This window comes from Scyliorhinus canicula, chromosome 1, assembly GCF_902713615.1.
Source record: "Scyliorhinus canicula chromosome 1, sScyCan1.1, whole genome shotgun sequence".
Taxonomy (NCBI): Eukaryota; Metazoa; Chordata; class Chondrichthyes; order Carcharhiniformes; family Scyliorhinidae; genus Scyliorhinus; species Scyliorhinus canicula.
In genome coordinates this window covers 253,146,690-253,166,048 of record NC_052146.1, presented here as the reverse complement: position 1 = coordinate 253,166,048, position 19,359 = coordinate 253,146,690, and the positions used below count along the sequence as shown (strand labels likewise).

General features: G+C 47.7%; 1 protein-coding gene across 5 annotated transcripts in view; it reads left to right on the top strand.

The window, feature by feature from the left end:
• LOC119973452 (spermatogenesis-associated protein 7 homolog) overlaps nucleotides 1-19,359 on the top strand; it is a 278,469-nt gene that overhangs the window by 42,022 nt on the left and 217,088 nt on the right. For 4 of the 5 annotated variants that reach the window (XM_038811624.1, XM_038811643.1, XM_038811615.1 and 1 more), the window contains exons 3-4: nucleotides 9,960-10,052; nucleotides 11,864-11,911. In XM_038811624.1, coding sequence (XP_038667552.1) covers nucleotides 9,960-10,052; nucleotides 11,864-11,911 — 141 coding nt within the window. Of the gene's footprint in view, nucleotides 1-3,082; nucleotides 3,149-9,959; nucleotides 10,053-11,863; nucleotides 11,912-19,359 lie in introns of those variants that run through there. The other variant, XM_038811651.1, reaches the window with a different exon arrangement.

Below are 19,359 nucleotides of genomic sequence, written 5' to 3'. Positions count from 1 at the left end.
TATATAATATATATATATTTTACTATTTTAGTAGATGGAAAATAATAATTATATGAATGATTTCTTTAACTTTCTAAATACAAAATATTTTCTGAAATGGATACCAGCTATTATTTAGCAAATAACCTGTGTGCCTCAATTGGTGAGTTGATGTTCGAGCTAACAAAAGCTCAGCTGTACTAATATCTGCATCAATTCAACTTTCAATGTCACAGCAAACTATATTATAACTAGATAGTGACTTGATGCTGCCCCTTGGGGAAGCAATGTTAAATCACATAAAGAAACTAATCTTGCAACATTTTGGCAATGCATCAGTAAAGTTCTTTGAACCTTTTTAGTACTCCTGAAAGTTGATTATTCACTCAAATGAAAAGCTTCATCGTCGGTACAAGAAAATCAGTGAGTGGAGTTCTGTGTACATGAACATTGTCTGCATTCATTCATTATGATTTAAATAAGTATTAGTTTTGAGAATATCTTACATCTCCCCATGATGAATTATAAATTTGAACTACGCCTTTGCAGTGAGGAGTCAACTGAAAGACAAAAAGTTATCCGTCGGAAAGGAGGAAATGTGTCAAGAGAGACCATAAGACCTAGGAAAAGAATTAGGCCATTCGCCCCATCGAGCCTGCTCCACCATTCAGTCATGGCTGATAAATTTCTTATCCCCAATCACCATAGAGCCTTTACACAAATCCAACAGTTGGGGAGGAGAATTCATGGAGGCCTTCAAATTATGTGGCATCCATAGAATCAAAAAATGGTGACAGAAAGAGGAGGCCCTTTCACCCTTTGTGACAGGTCTCTGCAAGAACATCAGAGCTAGCCCATAAGACGTAGGAAATGAATTAGGCCATTCTGTCCTTCCGGTCTGCTCCGCCACTCAATGTGACCACGCCTGTCTGGGGAGGCTGGTACGGGAATCGAACCGTGCTGCTGGCCTGCTTGGTCTGCTTTAAAAGCCAGCGATTTAGCTCGGTGAGCTAAACCAGCCCCTTGTGTGGAGACGTGCAGTTGTCTCGCTTTTGAGTCTTTCATCACTTCCTGTGTAGAGGCTGGGACCCTTTTGTGGTGCATGCACCTCTCTCTGTGTGGAGTCGGGAGCCCTGAGCGGTGCGTGGACCACTTTCTGTGTGGCAGCGGGCCGCACTCTGTGGACTTGTACCGCTCTCGGTCTCTTGGTGTCAGGCCGCTGTATCATCCTGCACTCACGAGTCGGGATATCATATATGCTGGTATGAAGGTGACTGAACAAGTAGACGAGGGTAGAGCAGTTGATGTGGTGTATATGGATTTCAGTAAAGCGTTTGATAAGGTTCCCCACGGTCGGCTATTGCAGAAAATACGGAGGCTGGGGATTGAGGGTGATTTAGAGATGTGGATCAGAAATTGGCTAGTTGAAAGAAGACAGAGAGTGGTAGTTGATGGGAAATGTTCAGAATGGAGTTCAGTTATGAGTGGCGTACCACAAGGATCTGTTCTGGGGCCGTTGCTGTTTGTCATTTTTATAAATGACCTAGAGGAGGGCGCAGAAGGATGGGTGAGTAAATTTGCAGACGACACTAAAGTCGGTGGAGTTGTAGACAGTGCGGAAGGATGTTGCAGTTTACAGAGGGACATAGATAAGCTGCAGAGCTGGGCTGAGAGGTGGCAAATGGAGTTTAATGTGGAGAAGTGTGAGGTGATTCACTTTGGAAAGAATAACAGGAATGCGGAATATTTGGCTAATGGTAAAATTCTTGGTAGTGTGGATGAGCAGAGGGATCTCGGTGTCCATGTACATAGATCCCTGAAAGTTGCCACCCAGGTTGATAGGGTTGTGAAGAAGGCCTATGGTGTGTTGGCCTTTATTGGTAGAGGGATTGAGTTCCGGAGCCATGAGGTCATGATGCAGCTGTTCCAAACTCTGGTACGGCCGCATTTGGAGTATTGCGTACAGTTCTGGTCGCCTCATTATAGGAAGGACGTGGAAGCTTTGGAACGGGTGCAGAGGAGATTTACCAGGATGTTGCCTGGTATGGAGGGAAAATCTTATGAGGAAAGGCTGATGGACTTGAGGTTGTTTTCGTTAGAGAGAAGAAGGTTAAGAGGTGACTTAATAGAGGCATACAAAATGATCAGAGGGTTAGATAGGGTGGACAGCGAGAGCCTTCTCCCGCGGATGGAGGTGGCTAGCACGAGGGGACATAGCCTTAAATTGAGGGGTAATAGATATAGGACAGAGGTCAGAGGTGGGTTTTTTACGCAAAGAGTGGTGAGGCCGTGGAATGCCCTACCTGCAACAGTAGTGAACTCGCCAACATTGAGGGCATTTAAAAATTTATTGGATAAGCATATGGATGATAAGGGCATAGTGTAGGTTAGATGGCCTTTAGTTTTTTTTTTCCATGTCGGTGCAACATCGAGGGCCGAAGGGCCTGTACTGCGCTGTATCGTTCTATGTTCTATGTTCTAAGATCCCCAAATCATGAGAACACATCCGCGTCTGTGTCGGAGTTGGTACTGGGGTCACCACCTCGAATCATGAAACCTTCATCTGAGTCGTAGTCTTCTAGGACCACATCATCACTTTTTGCGTTGGAGCTGGCATTGGACTTGTGATGTCCAAAGAAGAAATAAAGGTCTGAGTCGTAGTATTCAAGGACTGTATCATCTCTTCGGGCGGTGCTAACTGCTTATTGCAGGGTTCTGCGGAGGTTACTTTCAGCTACTGGTCGAATTTCAGGTATTGTGTTGTCGTTCCAGGTGAAAGAATCTTGTTTTACGGCTTTAATTTTTTTTTCGTGTTTTGGGACATTTCCCCTTTAAGTGGGCGTGGTCTGGGGCCTCTGACGTCACGAAGCGTGTGACATAGGTCGTAGGATGCGATTGGGCATGTTCAGATCGCTGTTCCTTTACTTGGGGCCTTTTTCTCCACTGCGCATGTCCAGCATCTTTACCAAGATGGCTGCAATTCGAAACTGCCGATTTCTGCTGCAAGACTAACTCGTGGTGAGTTTTGGTGCTTCTTTTACCGTTTTGTCTTGTATTCTCCTTGCAGAATTCTTGGAATTTGTCCAGAACTGCCTGGAAATCGCTCTTGTTTTGCCCCGTTGAGTATTTGAAGGTCTGGAAGATTTCAGCTACTTCTGGACCCGCGATGGTGAGTAGAAGCTTTATTTTCTCTGCATCCGCCACGCCATCTAGGCTACTAGGTAGATCTAGAATCTCTGCCTGAACCAAAGCCTGTTTTCACTGAGATTGCCTTGGTACCTGAGCTGCTGCAGAACCGGAATCCCGAACATCATCTTGCCTGGTTGTTGTTGCTGGTTGTCACTGTTTGCTGAGTTGTAACTATATGGATTTAAACAGTTCATTCCGTGGTACCATGTCTTACGCTCTTGGTGTAGCATACGGGGCTTCCTTGATGTGCACTCTGACAAACGAAGGTTCAGACGTGGAGATAACTTCAACACGTTTATTGAACTATTTACAATTCTCCTACTCGGGTTCGCCACTATTGTTGATCCTTCTATAGCTACTCAGGCTGACAAACCAGTCTGTTACAATCCACGTGGTGGGATTGATATTGAATCAACCCTGTGTCTGTACTCACTGAGTGTCTCCACTGGAAAATGTGTGCTGTGTCCTTTATATATGGGTTGGTGTAATGCCCCACTGTGGTAGTGTCACCTCTGTGTGTATCGTGAATGCCCATTGGTCGTGCCCTATCTTACTGACCTATTGGTTGAGTGTCTGGTGCTCCTTCTAGTGTCTAGCTAGTCTACGTATCCTTACATTAACCCTTTGTGTATCTACGGTGATGCATATCACCACAAACCCGAGGCACCTTTTCAGGGCCTTGGGGCAGTGGGGAAGGCGGAGTTGCAGGAGGGGGTGCATATGGTCGGAGTCGGGTCCTAGAACCCCCTTTTCCAAGATGTAGCCAAGGATGGCTAGTCTGGTTGTGCAGAAAACGCATTTCCCCTTGATGTAAGTGAGGTTAAGGGTTTGGGCGGTTTGTAAAAATCTCTGGAGGTTGGCGTCGTGGTCCTGCTGATCATTGCCGCAGATGGTGACGTTGTGGCCCGCAGCCCGTCCTGGTCCACCATTCGGTCCATGGTTCTTTGAAAGACCGAGACACCATTTGTGATGCCGAAGGGGACCCGGAGGAAGTGGAAGAGGCGGCTGTCTGCCTCAAAGGCCGTGTAGTGGCGGTCCTGCGGGCGGATTTGGAGCTGGTGGTATGCAGACGTCAGATCCACTGTGGAGGACACCCAGTAGTGTGCAATCTGGTTAACCATGTCTGCGATCCGGGGAAGGGTGTACGCATCAAGGTGCATGTACCGGTTTATGGTTTGGCTGTAATCTACAACCATCCAGTTCTTTTTCCCTGTCCTGACGACCACCACCTGAGCTCTCCAGGGGCTATTGCTGGCCTCGATGATCCCCTCCCGCAAGAGTCGCTGGACCTTGGACCTGATAAAAGTCCTGTCCTGAATGCTATACCGCCTGCTTCTGGTGGCGACTGGCTTACAGTCGGCGGTGAGATTTGCGAAGAGCGGGGGAGGGTCGACTTTTAGTGTCGCGAGGCTACATACGGTGAGTGGGGGTAGGGGCCCACCGAATTTCAGAGTTAGGCTCTTGAGGTTACACTGAAAATCCAGTCCCAACAGGAGAGGAGCGCAGAGGTCGGGGAGTATATATCGCTTAAAATCGGCATGCGCGGCGCCCTGTATTGCTCGGGTTGCGGTAGTGCACCGCCAGATCTGCACCGAGTGCGGCCCAGAAGCGAGGGAGATGGTTTGGTGTGCCGGGAAGATTGTGAGTGAGCAGTGTCTTACCATGTCTGGATGAATAAAGCTGTCTGTGCTCCCGGAGTCGAACAGGTGAGGTATTTCGTGTCCATTTACCCAGACGGTCATCATGGAGCCCCGGAGGTTAGAATTAGAAGAATTAGAACAGTACAGCACAGAACAGGCCCTTCGGCCCTCGATGTTGTGCTGAGCAATGATCACCCTACTCAAGCCCACGTATCCACCCTATACCAGTAACCCAACAACCCCCATTAACCTTATTTTTTAGGACACTATGGGCAATTTAGCATGGCCAATCCACCTAACCCGCACATCTTTGGACTGTGGGAGGAAACCGGAGCACCCGGAGGAAACCCACGCACACACGGGGAGGACGTGCAGACTCCACACAGACAGTGACCCGGCTGGGAATCGAACCTGGGACCCTGGAGCTGTGAAGCATTGATGCTAACCACCATGCTACCGTGCTGCCCCTAAGGTGTTTTGGTCGTGACTATTCCAGGGTGACCGCGCTGAGGTGTGGGTAGACGGCGTAGTCGGAGGTGCTGGTGTGGTCCCAAGATGGCTGCCCCTGTCGGTCGCATGTGTCGGGCGGCCCCCGTAGGTCGCACGTGTCGGGCGGCGAGGAAGATGGCATCCAAGATGGCGCCCTCCCACAAGTCGCACGTGGTGGGCCACGTGGGCGAGGATGGCCAAGATGGCGGCCCCCGTGAGTCGCACCTGTTGTGCGGGATTGGAGATGGCTGCCCCCACGGACAGCACGAGGACGATGACGCATCCGGGGGCGGAGCCGGTAGGCAAGCTGCTACACTGCGGGCCTGTGAGTCTGAGGGTCGGGCCTGCGATTTTGAGGGTTTGGATCTGGCCAGGCAAAACTCAGCAAAATGTCCTTTCTTCCTGCAGTCACTGCAGTTCGCGTTCCGGGCTGGGCAGCGCTGCCTGGGATGCTGATGCTGGCCGCAGAAATAGCAGGGTAGCCCCCCGTGTTGGGCGGGCAGCCATGCGGCACATGCCTGGGTACTCTTTGGTCGGGGGTCCACGAGGGGGTCGCGTGATCAGACTGGAACACGTTGAGGCTTTGGAACGCTACTTCTAGGGAGGAGGCTAGCTTTACCATCTCTTCCAGGTCCAGGGCACCCTTCTCGAGTAGGCGCTGTCTCACGTGGTTGGACCGGACTCCAGCCACGTAGGCGTCCCGGACTGCGAGGTCCATATATTGAGTGGCCGTAATGGCCTGGTAGTTACAACTTCGTGCAAGGACTTTGAGGTCGCGTAGGTACTCCTCCAGTGATTCCCCGGGGCGTTGGCGGCGAGTAATGAGGAGATGCCACGCATACACCTCATTCACGGGTCTTACGTATAGGCACTTCAGCCTTCCTCGAGTTGTACAGAGATTCGATGGCTCACCGGGCGTGGAGGAGGCTCAGCTTCTGATCGTTGGAGATAGAAGGCGAGGAGGAGATGGCGAGGTAGGCCTCGAAACAGCGGAGCCAGTTTTAAAAAATCCCTTTAGCCTCCGCGGCCTGTGGGTCGAGTTCTAGTCGGTCAGTTTGAAGGCAGATTCCATAGTGGTGTTGCAGTCGATTAAATTGATGCGACCGTCAATTCACGTGAAACAGAGTGTAGATGTAAACTGTGGCTTTAATTGACTAGAACAGTGCCTGCCTGCGACTGCTCTGCTACTGAGAGCCGCCTACAGGGCTACTGCTCTTTATACCTCCAAACAGAACACCCCAGCAGAGTGGTCAAAACTTTCTTGTTTCTCAACTCTTACCAAATAGATTCTGTTCTTTCCTCCTTGAGGAATCCTTTTTTTTCAATGCTACACTGTCTTCCCTAATTAGTACTGCTTTCCCACCTCCCTATTTTCCTTCCCTATCTTTTCTGAACTCTTTACAGCTTTGTATAATAATCTCGGAACCCTCCCCATTTTTAAGCCAAATTTCAATTATTGCCACTATATCAAATCCCCATATTTGTGCTTGAAGCTCACCAACCTTATTCACCACATTTAGTGTGATTATATTATTTTAAATTAAGGGGCAATTTAGTATGGCCAATCCACTCTACCTTGCATATCTTTGGATTGTGGGGGAGAGACCCACTGATACATAGGGAGAATGTGCAAACTCCACACAGACAGTGACCCTGGGCCAGGATCAAACCCGGGCCCTCGGCATCGTGAGGCAGCAGTGCTAACCACTGCACCACCGTGCTGCCCAATTAGTGTGATTATATAACATACATTCTAAACTTGTCTTTATATTCCTCATAGTTCTTCTTGGTCTGCTCATACCTAATAGGTTCTTCTTCATTCTTTAACACTACACATTCTTGTACGCTTAATTCCATTGTTTGCTATATGCTGGTGCCATCTCCCTGCTAATTTTGTACTTTCGCTAACTATAGTAGTGTACAAAGACAATGCTTCCAGTTCTGCTTAGGTGAAGCTCATCCCTTTTCAATAGTTGCCTCCTGCCCAGAACTGATCCAAATGCTCCAAAAATCTAAAACCTCTCCAGCATCATGCCTCAAGCCATGCATAGATTCTCCCTAATTTCCTATTTCTACTCTGCCCAGAGGATGGCACTCAGAATAATGTAGTGATTACTACCCGAAAGGTCCTTTTTGACTTCAGATCTAATTCCTGAAAATCTGACTGCGGGACTTCTCTATGTATACTGTGTTAACACCCCTCTAATTTCCCTGCAGATTTGTCTGTCTATATAATTCCAACTAGTTGGTGGTCTATTGAATACACCCATTTTGTGTAACGGTACCTCTGTTGTTTCTTTAGCTTTAACTAAATAGATACTTCACTTGACTCATCCAGGACAACCTCTCTCTTCAGCGTTGTAATATTCTTTTTAATCAAAATAGTCATCCCTCCTCCATTCTTTTGTTTCTTAACAATCCTGATAATCTTGCATCCAGGAATATTCAGCACATTTTTGAGTCCAGTATTTGTGATCGACACAACATCATATTCCAATGTGCTATCTGCGTGATTAGCTCACTAATCTTAATCTAGCACTGTGTTTTCACATACATGTTCGTTAAACCTGATTTATATCTTATTGCATTATGTCTTTCCCTGACTCCACTTATTACCTGAATATTTCTTATCATGGTGCCACCTGTCTCTCCCAATTCTTTCTGCACCTTCTCTGTTACCTCCAGGATCTCATCTTCCTGCCAAGTTAGATAAAACCCTCCCTTAATGCACTAAAAAGCGGCCCTACAAGGACATTTGTCCCATCTCTGTTCAGGTGCAACACATCAGCCAATTTAGGTACAATCATCCCTACAACCCATTCCAAGGTGAGGGGGAGAAAGTTTAAGGGAGATGTGTGTGGAAGGTTTTTTACGCAGAGGGTGGGGGGTGCCTGGAATGCTTTGCCAGCGGAGGTGGTAGAGGCAGGCACGATAGCATCATTTAAGATGCATCTAGACAGATATATGGACTGGGGGGGGGGGGGGGGGGGGGGGACAGCGGGAAGTAGATCCTTGGAAAATAGGCGACAGGTTTAGATAAAGCATCTGGATCAGCACAGGCTGGGAGGGCCGAAGGGCCTGTTCCTGTGCTGTAATTTTCTTTGTTCTTTGTTCAATGATCCAATATCTGAAGCCTTCTTTTCTGCATTACCTCTCCAGCCATACATTAATTGGCTCCATCCTCCAATTTCTATACTCACTAATGCATGGCACCAGAATTTGTCTGGAGAATAATAAAATTGAGAGGCCCTGCTTGCTAGTTTCTTTCCTAGCTCCCTAAAATCTGCCTGCAGTACCGTATCTCTATTTCTATCTATTTAACTCCAGCTCTGAAACCCTGAGCATTAGCTGCTCCAGTTGACGACCATGTCTGCATACGTGGTTGTCCAGGACACGAGAAATGCCAATATCCTGGGTTAAAGTCTTGGAATTCCTGACCGACCACTATCATTGGAGCAAGGAAACAACAAGTTGATGGCACATCATCACCATCTCAGTGCAACCACACATGGGCAGTAAATGCAGTGTTGTTCACGTCCAGAGAACAAAACTAAAATAATACTCAAATTGTATAAATAATAGATATTCAAAGAACAGGTGGCACTATTTGAGAGTGAGAAAAAAGCTAAGGCACTTAAATATTTTGAATCAGTTTTTAAGAGAAGCTGTGAGTATGTTTGCAATATATGTTCAAATGGACACTATTAAGAGGGTAATGATACAAAGACAGAGAAGTCATAAGATATGCATCTTAAAAAGGAGCGGATAGCATAATATTGCAAAATCCTTTGCGATGAGAGGACTAGAGGGCTGTAAATCCAACCTAATTCTTCAAAAAGAGGGAAATAAATAAGTCAGAAATAAGCCATTACAGTTATCCTGCATGTGGCATGCTTCCAAAGCCCATAATTGGGGATGAAATTAGTGCATGCCCAGTAAGAATAATAGTGCACAGTCAATTTAATTTTTTCGGGTATTAGAATGTACATAGAGTATAATGCGTTTATATATAAATTTTCCTAAGACATTTGACGAGGTGCATGTTGCATATTTTAGATCCGCGCCGGGCATAATGGGGTTCCCGACCCGCACCCCATATGTATTCTGCCATCTGCAATGAAATCCGACTGTAAACAATTCCATAAGATGAGACATGATTTAAAACCAACAATCTGGTTTATTTTTACAATCTGGTTTACTTTGCATGAAATGTGCAAATGAATAGAATAGAGATTTATCTTACCATAAATTAACAAACCAATATTGTTGTTCCATATAAAAATTTACTTTGGCAGAAGGTGGAATGGTTCACTCTGGCACCACAATGATACAATAGATAATTACTTTACAAGTTTGATGACATATTTTAAAGTCCCACTTAAATCAAACCGCTTGCACTCATATGGATTTAATGAATATAATTTATGAAAGTGTTGACTCTAACTATGTGCAGTGTGGGATGGTGTCATGTCAGTGACAAATGCCATGTCATCAGTTGTGGTATAATCTTATCGACACTGAAAAGAGAAAAAAAAACATTTTATTCCAACTTGTGCGCAAAGAATTGAAAGAAATAATGCATTTGGTGACTTCCAATCAATAGATTGATTATCCTGCAGGTGAAGGACAATGATTAACATGTATCATTTTTTTTTTTTACAGCATTTTGTTTGGGATCATCTTGCAAGCTATCTACACAGTTTATCATTCAAGATCATATGGCTGTGCACTACAAGAATCTATTATCAACCAAAGGTATCATACTCAAAATACAGATATCTGTCTGTGTTTGATTGTCACTTGTGGTTTCACATTAGACAAATAACAGATAAGAATATATAGCATGGGAAAATAGTGCATTTTTAATTTTTCTAATCTTGTACAAATGTTGATTAGACTTGGTGCTGTAAGGCTACACTATTTGCTGAAGAGACACAAAACCTTTTAAAAAAATTAATTAATTGATGCATATCAGAAAGTACTTATGTAACTCAACAGGCAGAATTTAAATTTGTACATGAAAATTTGCGAGAATCGGACTGATTATAACCTTAAGCAAAAGGTTAAAACATATGATTAAAACAATCAGGAGATTCTACCACAGTCACCCCCCCCCCCCCCCCCCACCACCACTTCCCTGTGGGTTGGCTCGCCATTGGCTGCCTGTGGGATCTTCCAGTCTCGCCAAGATCAATGGCAATTTGCATGGTTCAGCCATCACGACACCGGGGAACCTGCAGTGGGGTCAACTTCAGCAGGATGGCAACCTGTGGGAATCACTGGAAAAGCTCACCCATTATCTCTTTGCCTTTGTACTCTCTCCTAATTTATCCACTGGTATCATTATGGAAAAGTTCAAATAATAAGGTAACAGGCAAATTGGAAAATATTTTAAGGACTCCGAGCATCACTATTCATATGTCGCTCAAGAATGAATTGTCCTGGAGATACCAAGATGCAGACTTAATGGGCCGAATGGCCGCGTTCTGCACCATATGGATTCTAAGATTGCTATAAGTATCAGAGAAGCTACTACACCCAGTATACATGGCTAGTGTAACTTTGTTGCACCCACATTCTATTTACCTATCTGTGATACATCTGTCTAACGGATTAATTGCTACCAGTAAACAGTTGTGGGATAATTCCACGATGTTGTGACATTTTAACACCTATTTGGTTGAAAGGTGTCTGGTGAACTGCAGCAATTGCACTGATCTGACAGATCATTTCTTCAGTTCTGAGCTACCTCCTTGGATTGATCTCAGTGGAGTCAACAAAATTAGATTCACATTAAATGCAATTACTTATACTTGGACTATTCAATCATGTTTTGTAACATTAAGATTCAGAGTTGCTGAGAGTTATCGAATTATTGGGTATAAAATGTTTCTGTTGTTTCTTGCTAATTTACATTAATTTGTTTTCTCTTTCTCAGTTTCTTGGTCCGTTGCTGAATTCTTAAATGCTCCCAATCCTCAGCCTTACTACTTTTGCTTGGCAACTTTATCAGCCTCTTCCTTTGATCTAATACAATTGTTAAACTTTTCTTGTTAGCCATTGTTGGATCACCTTTCCTGCTGGGCTTTTTATCTCAAAGGACAATAAATTTGTGTCCAAAGATGTGCAGGTTACGTGGATTGGCCATGCGAAATTGCCCCTTAGTGTCCAAAAGGTTAGGTCGGGTTACGGGGATAGGGTGGAGGCGTGGGCTTAAGTAGGGTGCTCTTTCCAAGGACCGGTGCAGACTCGATGGGCTGAGTGGCCTCCTTCTACACTGTAAATTGTATGATTCTATGATATATATCTCCGAATACATGAACACAACATCAACGTTGATGATGTATTCATGCTTTTCTTTTCCAGAAACGTAGAAAACCTATACTCAAGTTCGAAGCTTTGGAAAGTCTTTTAATATTGTGAGAGGTGGTTGCAAACTGTTTTGAAATGAACTCAAGTTGCATGCATGTGTGCTTTCTTTGACTGCTTACTATTATCGACAAAATGCCATGCACATGGAGTAATTCATGCAGTTTTCATTGTCTTCCTGCTTGTATATATTTCAGCCGCTGTTGATTCATCTATGCCAAAAAGCATGTCTACCAGTATTAAATGTAAGTACTTACTTCATCAGATATCACAAGATTTATTATGCCAGACAATTACAGCAGGCAGAATTTTTCTGCAGGGATTAGAAAAATAGCAGATCTTGTACCTAAGCAAATGATCCTGCAGGTATATTACATAGCACAGAAACGGATAGAAGTTACAGAACCACAACAGGTCATCCACCTCGACTGTGCTTTTCTGGTGTTTATCCTCTAAGCGAGCCTCCTCCTTGTAATGATATGATAAGCAAGTGTATATCTAAATATGTTTAGCCTCCGGCCACGAGGGGTCAGGCAACTAATAGCACGTGACACTATAACTAGGGGGAGTCTGAAGGAGAATTCATCGTGGTTAGTTGTGTTTGTGATGTTTCAGTTTATTAGCATTAGTTTCCAATCCACAGTTTGTTATACAATAATAAATTCAGTAAGAAGTCTTCCAACACCAGGTTAAAATCCGTCAGGTTTGTTTCGAATCAGTAGGTTGCGGAGCACAGCTCCAGAGGTGGGTTCCAGAATCATATATATAAAGTCAGTGATGCAAGACGATACTTTGAATGTGAGTCTTTTGCAGGTAATTAAGTCTTTACAGGTCCAGATGAAGCAACTGGAGAGAGGGATAATCACAGTTAAAGAGGTGCAAATTGTCTCAAGCTAGGACAGTTGGTAGGATTTCGCACGCCCAGGCCAGATGGTGGGGGGTGAATGTAATGCGACATGAATCCAAGGTCCGAGTTGAGGCCGTACCCATGTGTGCCAAACTTGGCTATTAATTTCTGCTCGGCGATTCTGCATTGTCGCGCATCCTGAAGGCCGCTTTGGAGAACGCTTACCCAAAGATCAGAGGCTGAATGCCCTTGACTACTGAAGTGTTCCCCAACTGGAAGGGAACATCCTTGCCTGGCGATTGTCGCGTGATGCCCGTTCATCCATTGTCGCAGCGTCTGCATCACGGACCAGCTGTCTAGCCCACTGAACTAAACTGGCCCCCCAAGGTGGGTATTGTACCAATGGCAGCCACCACCTCCCCAGTTGTGCTGCCCTTTAAGAGAGCTGCCGGCCTCTGATTATCCGTCAGCTCTTGGTGGGCAGGACTCCCACCATGGGTTGATTAATCCCAGTGAAGACCTGCCACTGTCCAGTTAAGTGCCTTCCCTAAAGGTGGTGACCTGTGGCTCTTGCCAACTCTCCAAAAGGCAGGTGTGAGGCCCCTGCTGTTTGGAAAGCTGTCTGGTGCACTGCTGTTTCTGGTGTACTGTGGCTTGCCACAGTCATGTGACCACTGAATGACCACATATATAAAACCGAAGAAGCTACTCTTTCACAGCAGACAACTAATGAGGACGAGTTGCTTTTGCCAACTGAACAAGGAATGGCCATCAGCCCCAGACTCAGCTGCCCCCCAACAAATCAAATGGATTAAGCATCAACACTCACCACAGCAACAACATTCCCAGGGAGGCTACAAAACCTTTGGGACCAGCAGAGACCAGGTAAACAACCACCAACAACCTGCATACATATCATTAGAATACCTGAATGCTTTAATGACTCTGTGTGCAATGCAAGTGTAGAGACAGACAAAAGTGAGACAGACTAGAATGTCATCTTTTCACGTGATGACTTCCTTTATAGATTGTGTACATGGGTAACTTGCAACTGCAAATGGTAGTGCGTGTAATGTGAAGTTTTCTTTCTGAAAAGGGGAGTATTTGGAGAAATACATTAGTGCACTGGTGCTTCTTGTGTACTGTGGCTTGCCAGAGTCACATGGTCATTTCTGTCACCTGAGATTAAACAATTGCTTTGGGCAGAAGCCATTTTATCCACCACCTCCATTAAAGTCTGCCTGTGGTTTGGGTGCGACAGGTTCTGTGTCAAAAGTGTATCTGCGATATTCATACATTTTGGGGTGAGTCACACCAGACTCACATTTGTGAGGGAATTAGCATACACACAGTGAGCGGTCAGAGGAAGTATGCAGAGCAGGAATCCACGGCATAAATCAGTGTGCAATCCTGATTTCTTACCAGCTGGAGCTCAGGTTTCCAGCTACCACCCTCCTTGCATAAATTGAACACGGGTTCAGTGGCAGGCTGGAGCTGGACATATTTGCAACATCTCTCATTTGTGCCAAAAGAGAGGTCACTGATGGTTTCTATTCATTGAGAAGTAACTGCATTTCATCCTCTCTTGCCAAAGAGAGGCAGGTGAAATGAACATGCAGATTCACTGGGTCTGCAGGTCTCCAAATGGTGCAGGGTGCCATTGACTGTGCTTTGCAGGTGCCACATGACAACTCTTTCCTATATAGTACTACAGAGATCCAGAACATCAAGGGTTAACCTAAGACTGAGTACAGTACCGCCCATTGGTGATGTAAGAAGGCACCCGACCTGGAGCTTAGGTCAGCAGAGCTAGATAGCAATAGGCAAGGACATGCCATGGTGTCCTCTCCATACCTGTACCCTCTACTGTAATAATGTACTTAGGTCAGTAATATTAATAAAGACCTCTTGGTAACTTCTACAAGACTGCTTAATGGTGTCTAAGCAGTACACACCACAGATAGAGACAACGCAACAAAACATATACCGCAACCAAAAGAGATTCCACTCCCTGAACAGCCAGTGGGTGGGACCATAGACAGAGAATCATGCAAGTGAGTGCCTGCTACCCTAGCAGCAGTCATTATGCCACCAGCCACCAAGCCAGCTGCATTTGGGCTACCATGGCAAACCAAAGGATGGCTACTAAGTGACAAGGGTTATCCATTGACCACATGGCTGATGACTTCAGTGCGCAACCCACATATATGTGTACATAAAGCATACAATAAAAGCCTTGCTGACACACAAGATGTGATCGAACAGACTGTTGGGGTACTGAAATAATGCTTCTGCTGCCTGGACTATTCAAGAGGAACCCTGCAATGCTCAGCAGAATAGTGTCAAAATTCATCATTGTCTACTGCATGATGCAAAATCTCGTTGCAATGAGAGGCCAGGCCTTACTACCAGCTATGTACCAAGGAGCAGAGAAACTGGAGCATGAGGGAAAGAGGCAATCAAAAGCAGCTTTCTGGCCGAGTTGTCCATAAAAAACCTATTTGAGTGTCATACAAGTAACTGTAACCCCAAGTCTGCATCTTATCTTCCTTCTTTCACTGAGTCACGGTGTCTGCTTGGCCACAATGGGAGAATAAAAGCCACCACAAAATAAACATAACAAACCAAATTTATAAATCAAATAATTCCATTTGGAAAAAGTCTCACTTCTACGTTGCCTTAACACCTGTCTTCCATGTGCATTTTCTTGTCCTTGTGCTCCAGCACAGTGCTACCCTAGTGTAGAATGGCTGGTGGAAGGCCGCTGACTGTCAGTGGAGAGCCTGTAGATGCCCTTGAAGGATGACCTTGAGAGGTTCTGGACCTAAAAGATCTGACTTCAGATTACACCATCTCAGGATGGGCAGCAGCAATCTGGACTGGCTAACTTACAAGAAAAAGCACAAGTGGAGTTGCAGTGATGTAAGGAAGAATACAGCCTTTCTGAGAGAGGAAAGCAAGTCATTGCCACTTTCCTGGGTGGCCCTTCAACAATCCCAGTAATGTGCTGGAGGAAAGATCGGTTGACTGATACCTTGAAAGATCCTTGAAGCAATCTATTACATAGTCATGATGGCAGCACTCTGAGCTTGGGTAGAAGAAAGATGAGATTGCCTGACTTCAGTCTGACCTTCCACTACTGCTCTTGTATTTCTGGTGGAAGCTGCCTGTCCTAAAATGGAAGCTAAGACATTGGTCATCAAAAACTCCACTTGGCCTTCAAGAGCCACTACTTCCCTGTAAAAAAGGATTGGTTCCAGGTTCTGCACTAAGCCCTGTGCCAAGTTGGTGCTGGACTTCTGCATGCTCCTTAACCCTAACCATAGATTTCCCAAAGCACACGCATTTCACTGTGTATGGTCATCAGTGTTTTTCTGTCGGCTGGCCCATCAAAGTGCTGAATCCTCTGCAGCAGACATTATGTGGGGCCTTAACCTCCTATCAAGCTGGTAGCTGACCTGTAGTGTCAGTATCTGCGCTGGTGACAGCAAATCAAGTGGCGGTGTTTCATCATCACTGTCTTGTTGCTGTTCCTGCATTTCCTGGGTATCTGAAAGGAGAAGAGCATCAGGTTGATGTTGTGGTGTGGAAAAATGGGGTAAGTAAGAAGTGCAAGCATAAATCATCTACAGTCTGTAAATCAGAAGAGAGTATAAGATATGGGAGAGATGGGATTTGAGGGATGGACCTGGTGGGGACGAATAGGGGGGCGCCGGGGTTGGCGCGGGAAGAGAAAGGGGTGTGGGCATGGGAGCGGCACCTGAGGGAGCCAGGTCCCGGAGCAAGACTGTGTCCTGGCGGCCATCGGGGAACTCCACTTAGGCATACTGAGGGTTGGCATGGAGAAGGCATACTTTGTCCACCAGGGGTTCCGCCTTGTGGTGCCGTACATGCCTACGGAGAAGGACTGGGCCCGGAGTCGGGAGCAACACCCCGGATGTGGACTTCCTAGGGAAGGCAAAAACACGTTCATGGGGTGTACTGTTAGTTGTGGTACACAGTAGCGACCGAATGGAATGGAGCGCATCAGGGAGGACCTGCTGCCAGCGAGCAGCTGGGAGGTTCCTGGGCCGTAGGGCCAGCTGGACGGCCCTCCATACCGTCCCGTTCTCCCTCTCTACCTGCCCGTTACCCCGGGGGTTGTAGCTGGTCGTCCTGCTGGAGGCGATACCCCTGCTGAACAGGAATTGACGCAGCTTATCGGGATGGACTACAAGGGAAAAGCGCCTTACCGTGTCCGGGTGGACGAAGCTCTCGGTGCTCCCGGAGTCGATGAGGCAGGAGGTCACGTGGCCGTTGACCAGCACCGATGTGGAAGAGGGTGCCAGGTTGTGAGGACGGGATTGGTCGAGCATAACGGAGGCGAGCAGCGGTTGATCGGTGGTTGAGTCAGATGAGTCCGACGAGGAGCGGTAGCGGCCCGTGTCCCGTGGCCCCGTCCCGGGGAGAGGACAAAATGGCGGCACCTGGAGACAAGATGGCGGCATCTGCAGTACCTGTGGGTAAAATGGTGGCGTCCATGGAGCGCACGTTGTGGGGTCGGAACAAAATGGCGGCGCCCATGGAACGCACATGGAGGTGGTGGATGAAGATGGCGGCGCCCATGGAGCGCACGTGGCGGGGCGGCGAAAGATGGCGGCACCCACTGATCGCACGTGGGGTCGGGGGAAGCGGACGGCGGGGCCCATTGAGGGAGCGGCTGAGGCGAGGGGACCGGGGGCGCGACAGCGGCGACCGTCCAGGACTGACACACCGCTGCAAAGTGGCCTTTCTTGCTACAAGCTTTGCAGGTCGCTGTGCGGGCCGGGCAGCGTTGGCGGGGGTGCTTCTGCTGACCGCAGAAGTAACAGTGGGGACCCCCAGGGGGTGCGGTGCGGCGGGCAGCGCAGGCATAGTGCGTGGGGGCGGCTGCTGGGGGGGCCGTTTGCGGGTTCCACGAGGGGTAGGACGGATGGGCCTGGGGGGCCGTTTGCGGGGTCCACAAGGGGTAGGACGGGTGGGCCGAGTGGCTAGCGGAGTAAATTTGCGGACTACGGGAGGCGGCCATCATAGAAAGCGCCAGGGCCTTTGTGGCCGCGAGGTCGGGTGCGGCCCCTTCCAGCAGTCGTTGCCGGATGGGGTCCGATGCAATGCCTGTAACGAAGGCATCGCGCATGAGTAAATCGGAATGTTCCGTGGCTGTGAGGGCCCGGCAGTCGCAGTCTCGTACCAGAGGTATAAGGGCCCTCCAGAAGTCCTCAATCGACTCACCCGGCTGCTGGACGCGAGTAGAAAGTTGATGCCTCGCAAACAGGGTGTTCGCCGATGGTGCATAGTTCTCCTTGAGCAGTTCCATAGCTGTGGTGTAGTCAGTCGCATCTCGAATTAGCGGAAAGACACTGGAGCTAAGTCTGGAGTACAGGAGTTGCTTTTTCTGAGCCTCCGTCGGGGGAGGGTCCACTGAAGAGATGTAGGCCACGAAGACTGCGAGCCAGTGAACAAAGTCTTTTCTGGCGTGAGGCGACTGCGGATCCAGCTGCAGACGGTCAGGCTTGATTCTGATGTCCATGGTGAATGGGAAATCGTACAACAATAAATTGTAGCGCTAACAATTATACTCAAAGCCGAGAGACTGGTACAATAGAGGCTTTATTGTTGTACGATGTTGTCCCTCCATCTGCAACTGTAGACTAAAGGTCTGAGTGGCTCACATGCATATTTATACACAAGCTCCCTGTGGGCGGAGCTAGCTGGCAGGGGCTCACCGGAGGAACCTGTATTACAGGTACAGGCATACATCCCCCTACTGCAGTACGCATAACTACAGTGGTTATCTCACCACAAGGGGTACCTCGGCGGTGGTAGTGGTGGGATTCGATCCTGCCGGCGCTAGGTCCCGGAGGGATACAGTGTCCTGACGGATGTCAGGGTACTCTATGAAGGCGTATTGGGGATTTGAGTGTAGTAGAACCACTTTCTCTACGAGTGGGTCAGTTTTGTGCGCCCTGACATGCTTCCGGAGGAGTACCGGGCCCGGTGTCTTCAACCATGCTGAGAGCGAAGCCCCCGTGTTAGTGCCCCTGGAAAAAACAAAGAGCCGCTCGTGAAGGGTCTGGTTGGTGGCGGTACACAGGAGGGACCTAATAGCGTGGAGCATGTCGGGGAGGACTTCCTGCCAATGGGAAACCGGGAGATTCCTGTACCGGAGGGTCAGTAGGACGGTCTTCCAGACCGTCGCATTTTCCCTCTCCACCTGCCCGTTCCCCCTGGGGTTGTAGCCGGTAGTCCTGCTCGAGGCGATGCCCTTGTCAAGCAGGTACTGACGCAGCTCATCGCTCATGAAGGACGAACCCCGGTCGCTGTGTACGTAGCTGGGGAAACCAAACAGGGTGAAGATACTATGCAGGGCCCTAATGACTGTGTGGGAGGTCATATCGGGGCACGGGATAGCAAAAGGGAAGCGGGAGAACTCGTCGATGACATTCAGGAAGTACACATTCCGATTATTCGAGGGAAGTGGACCTTTGAAATCGATGGCGAGGCGTTCAAAGGGCTGAGAAGCCTTGACCAGGTGGGCCCTGTCTGGTCTATAGAAGTGTGGTTTGCACTCCGCACAGATCGGGCAGTCCCTGGTGATGGCTTTTACCTCCTCAGTGGAGAAAGGTAGATTTCGGGCTTTGATTTAGTGGGCGAGCCGGGTGTCCCCCGGGTGGCAGAGGTCATTGCGGATGGCTTTCAGGCGGTCGCTGTGCGTGCTGGCGCATGTACCGCGGGACAGGGCATCTGGGGGCTCGTTGAGCTTCCCCGGTCGATACATGATATCGTATTTGTAGGTGGAGAGTTCGATCCTCCAGCTCAGGATTTTAT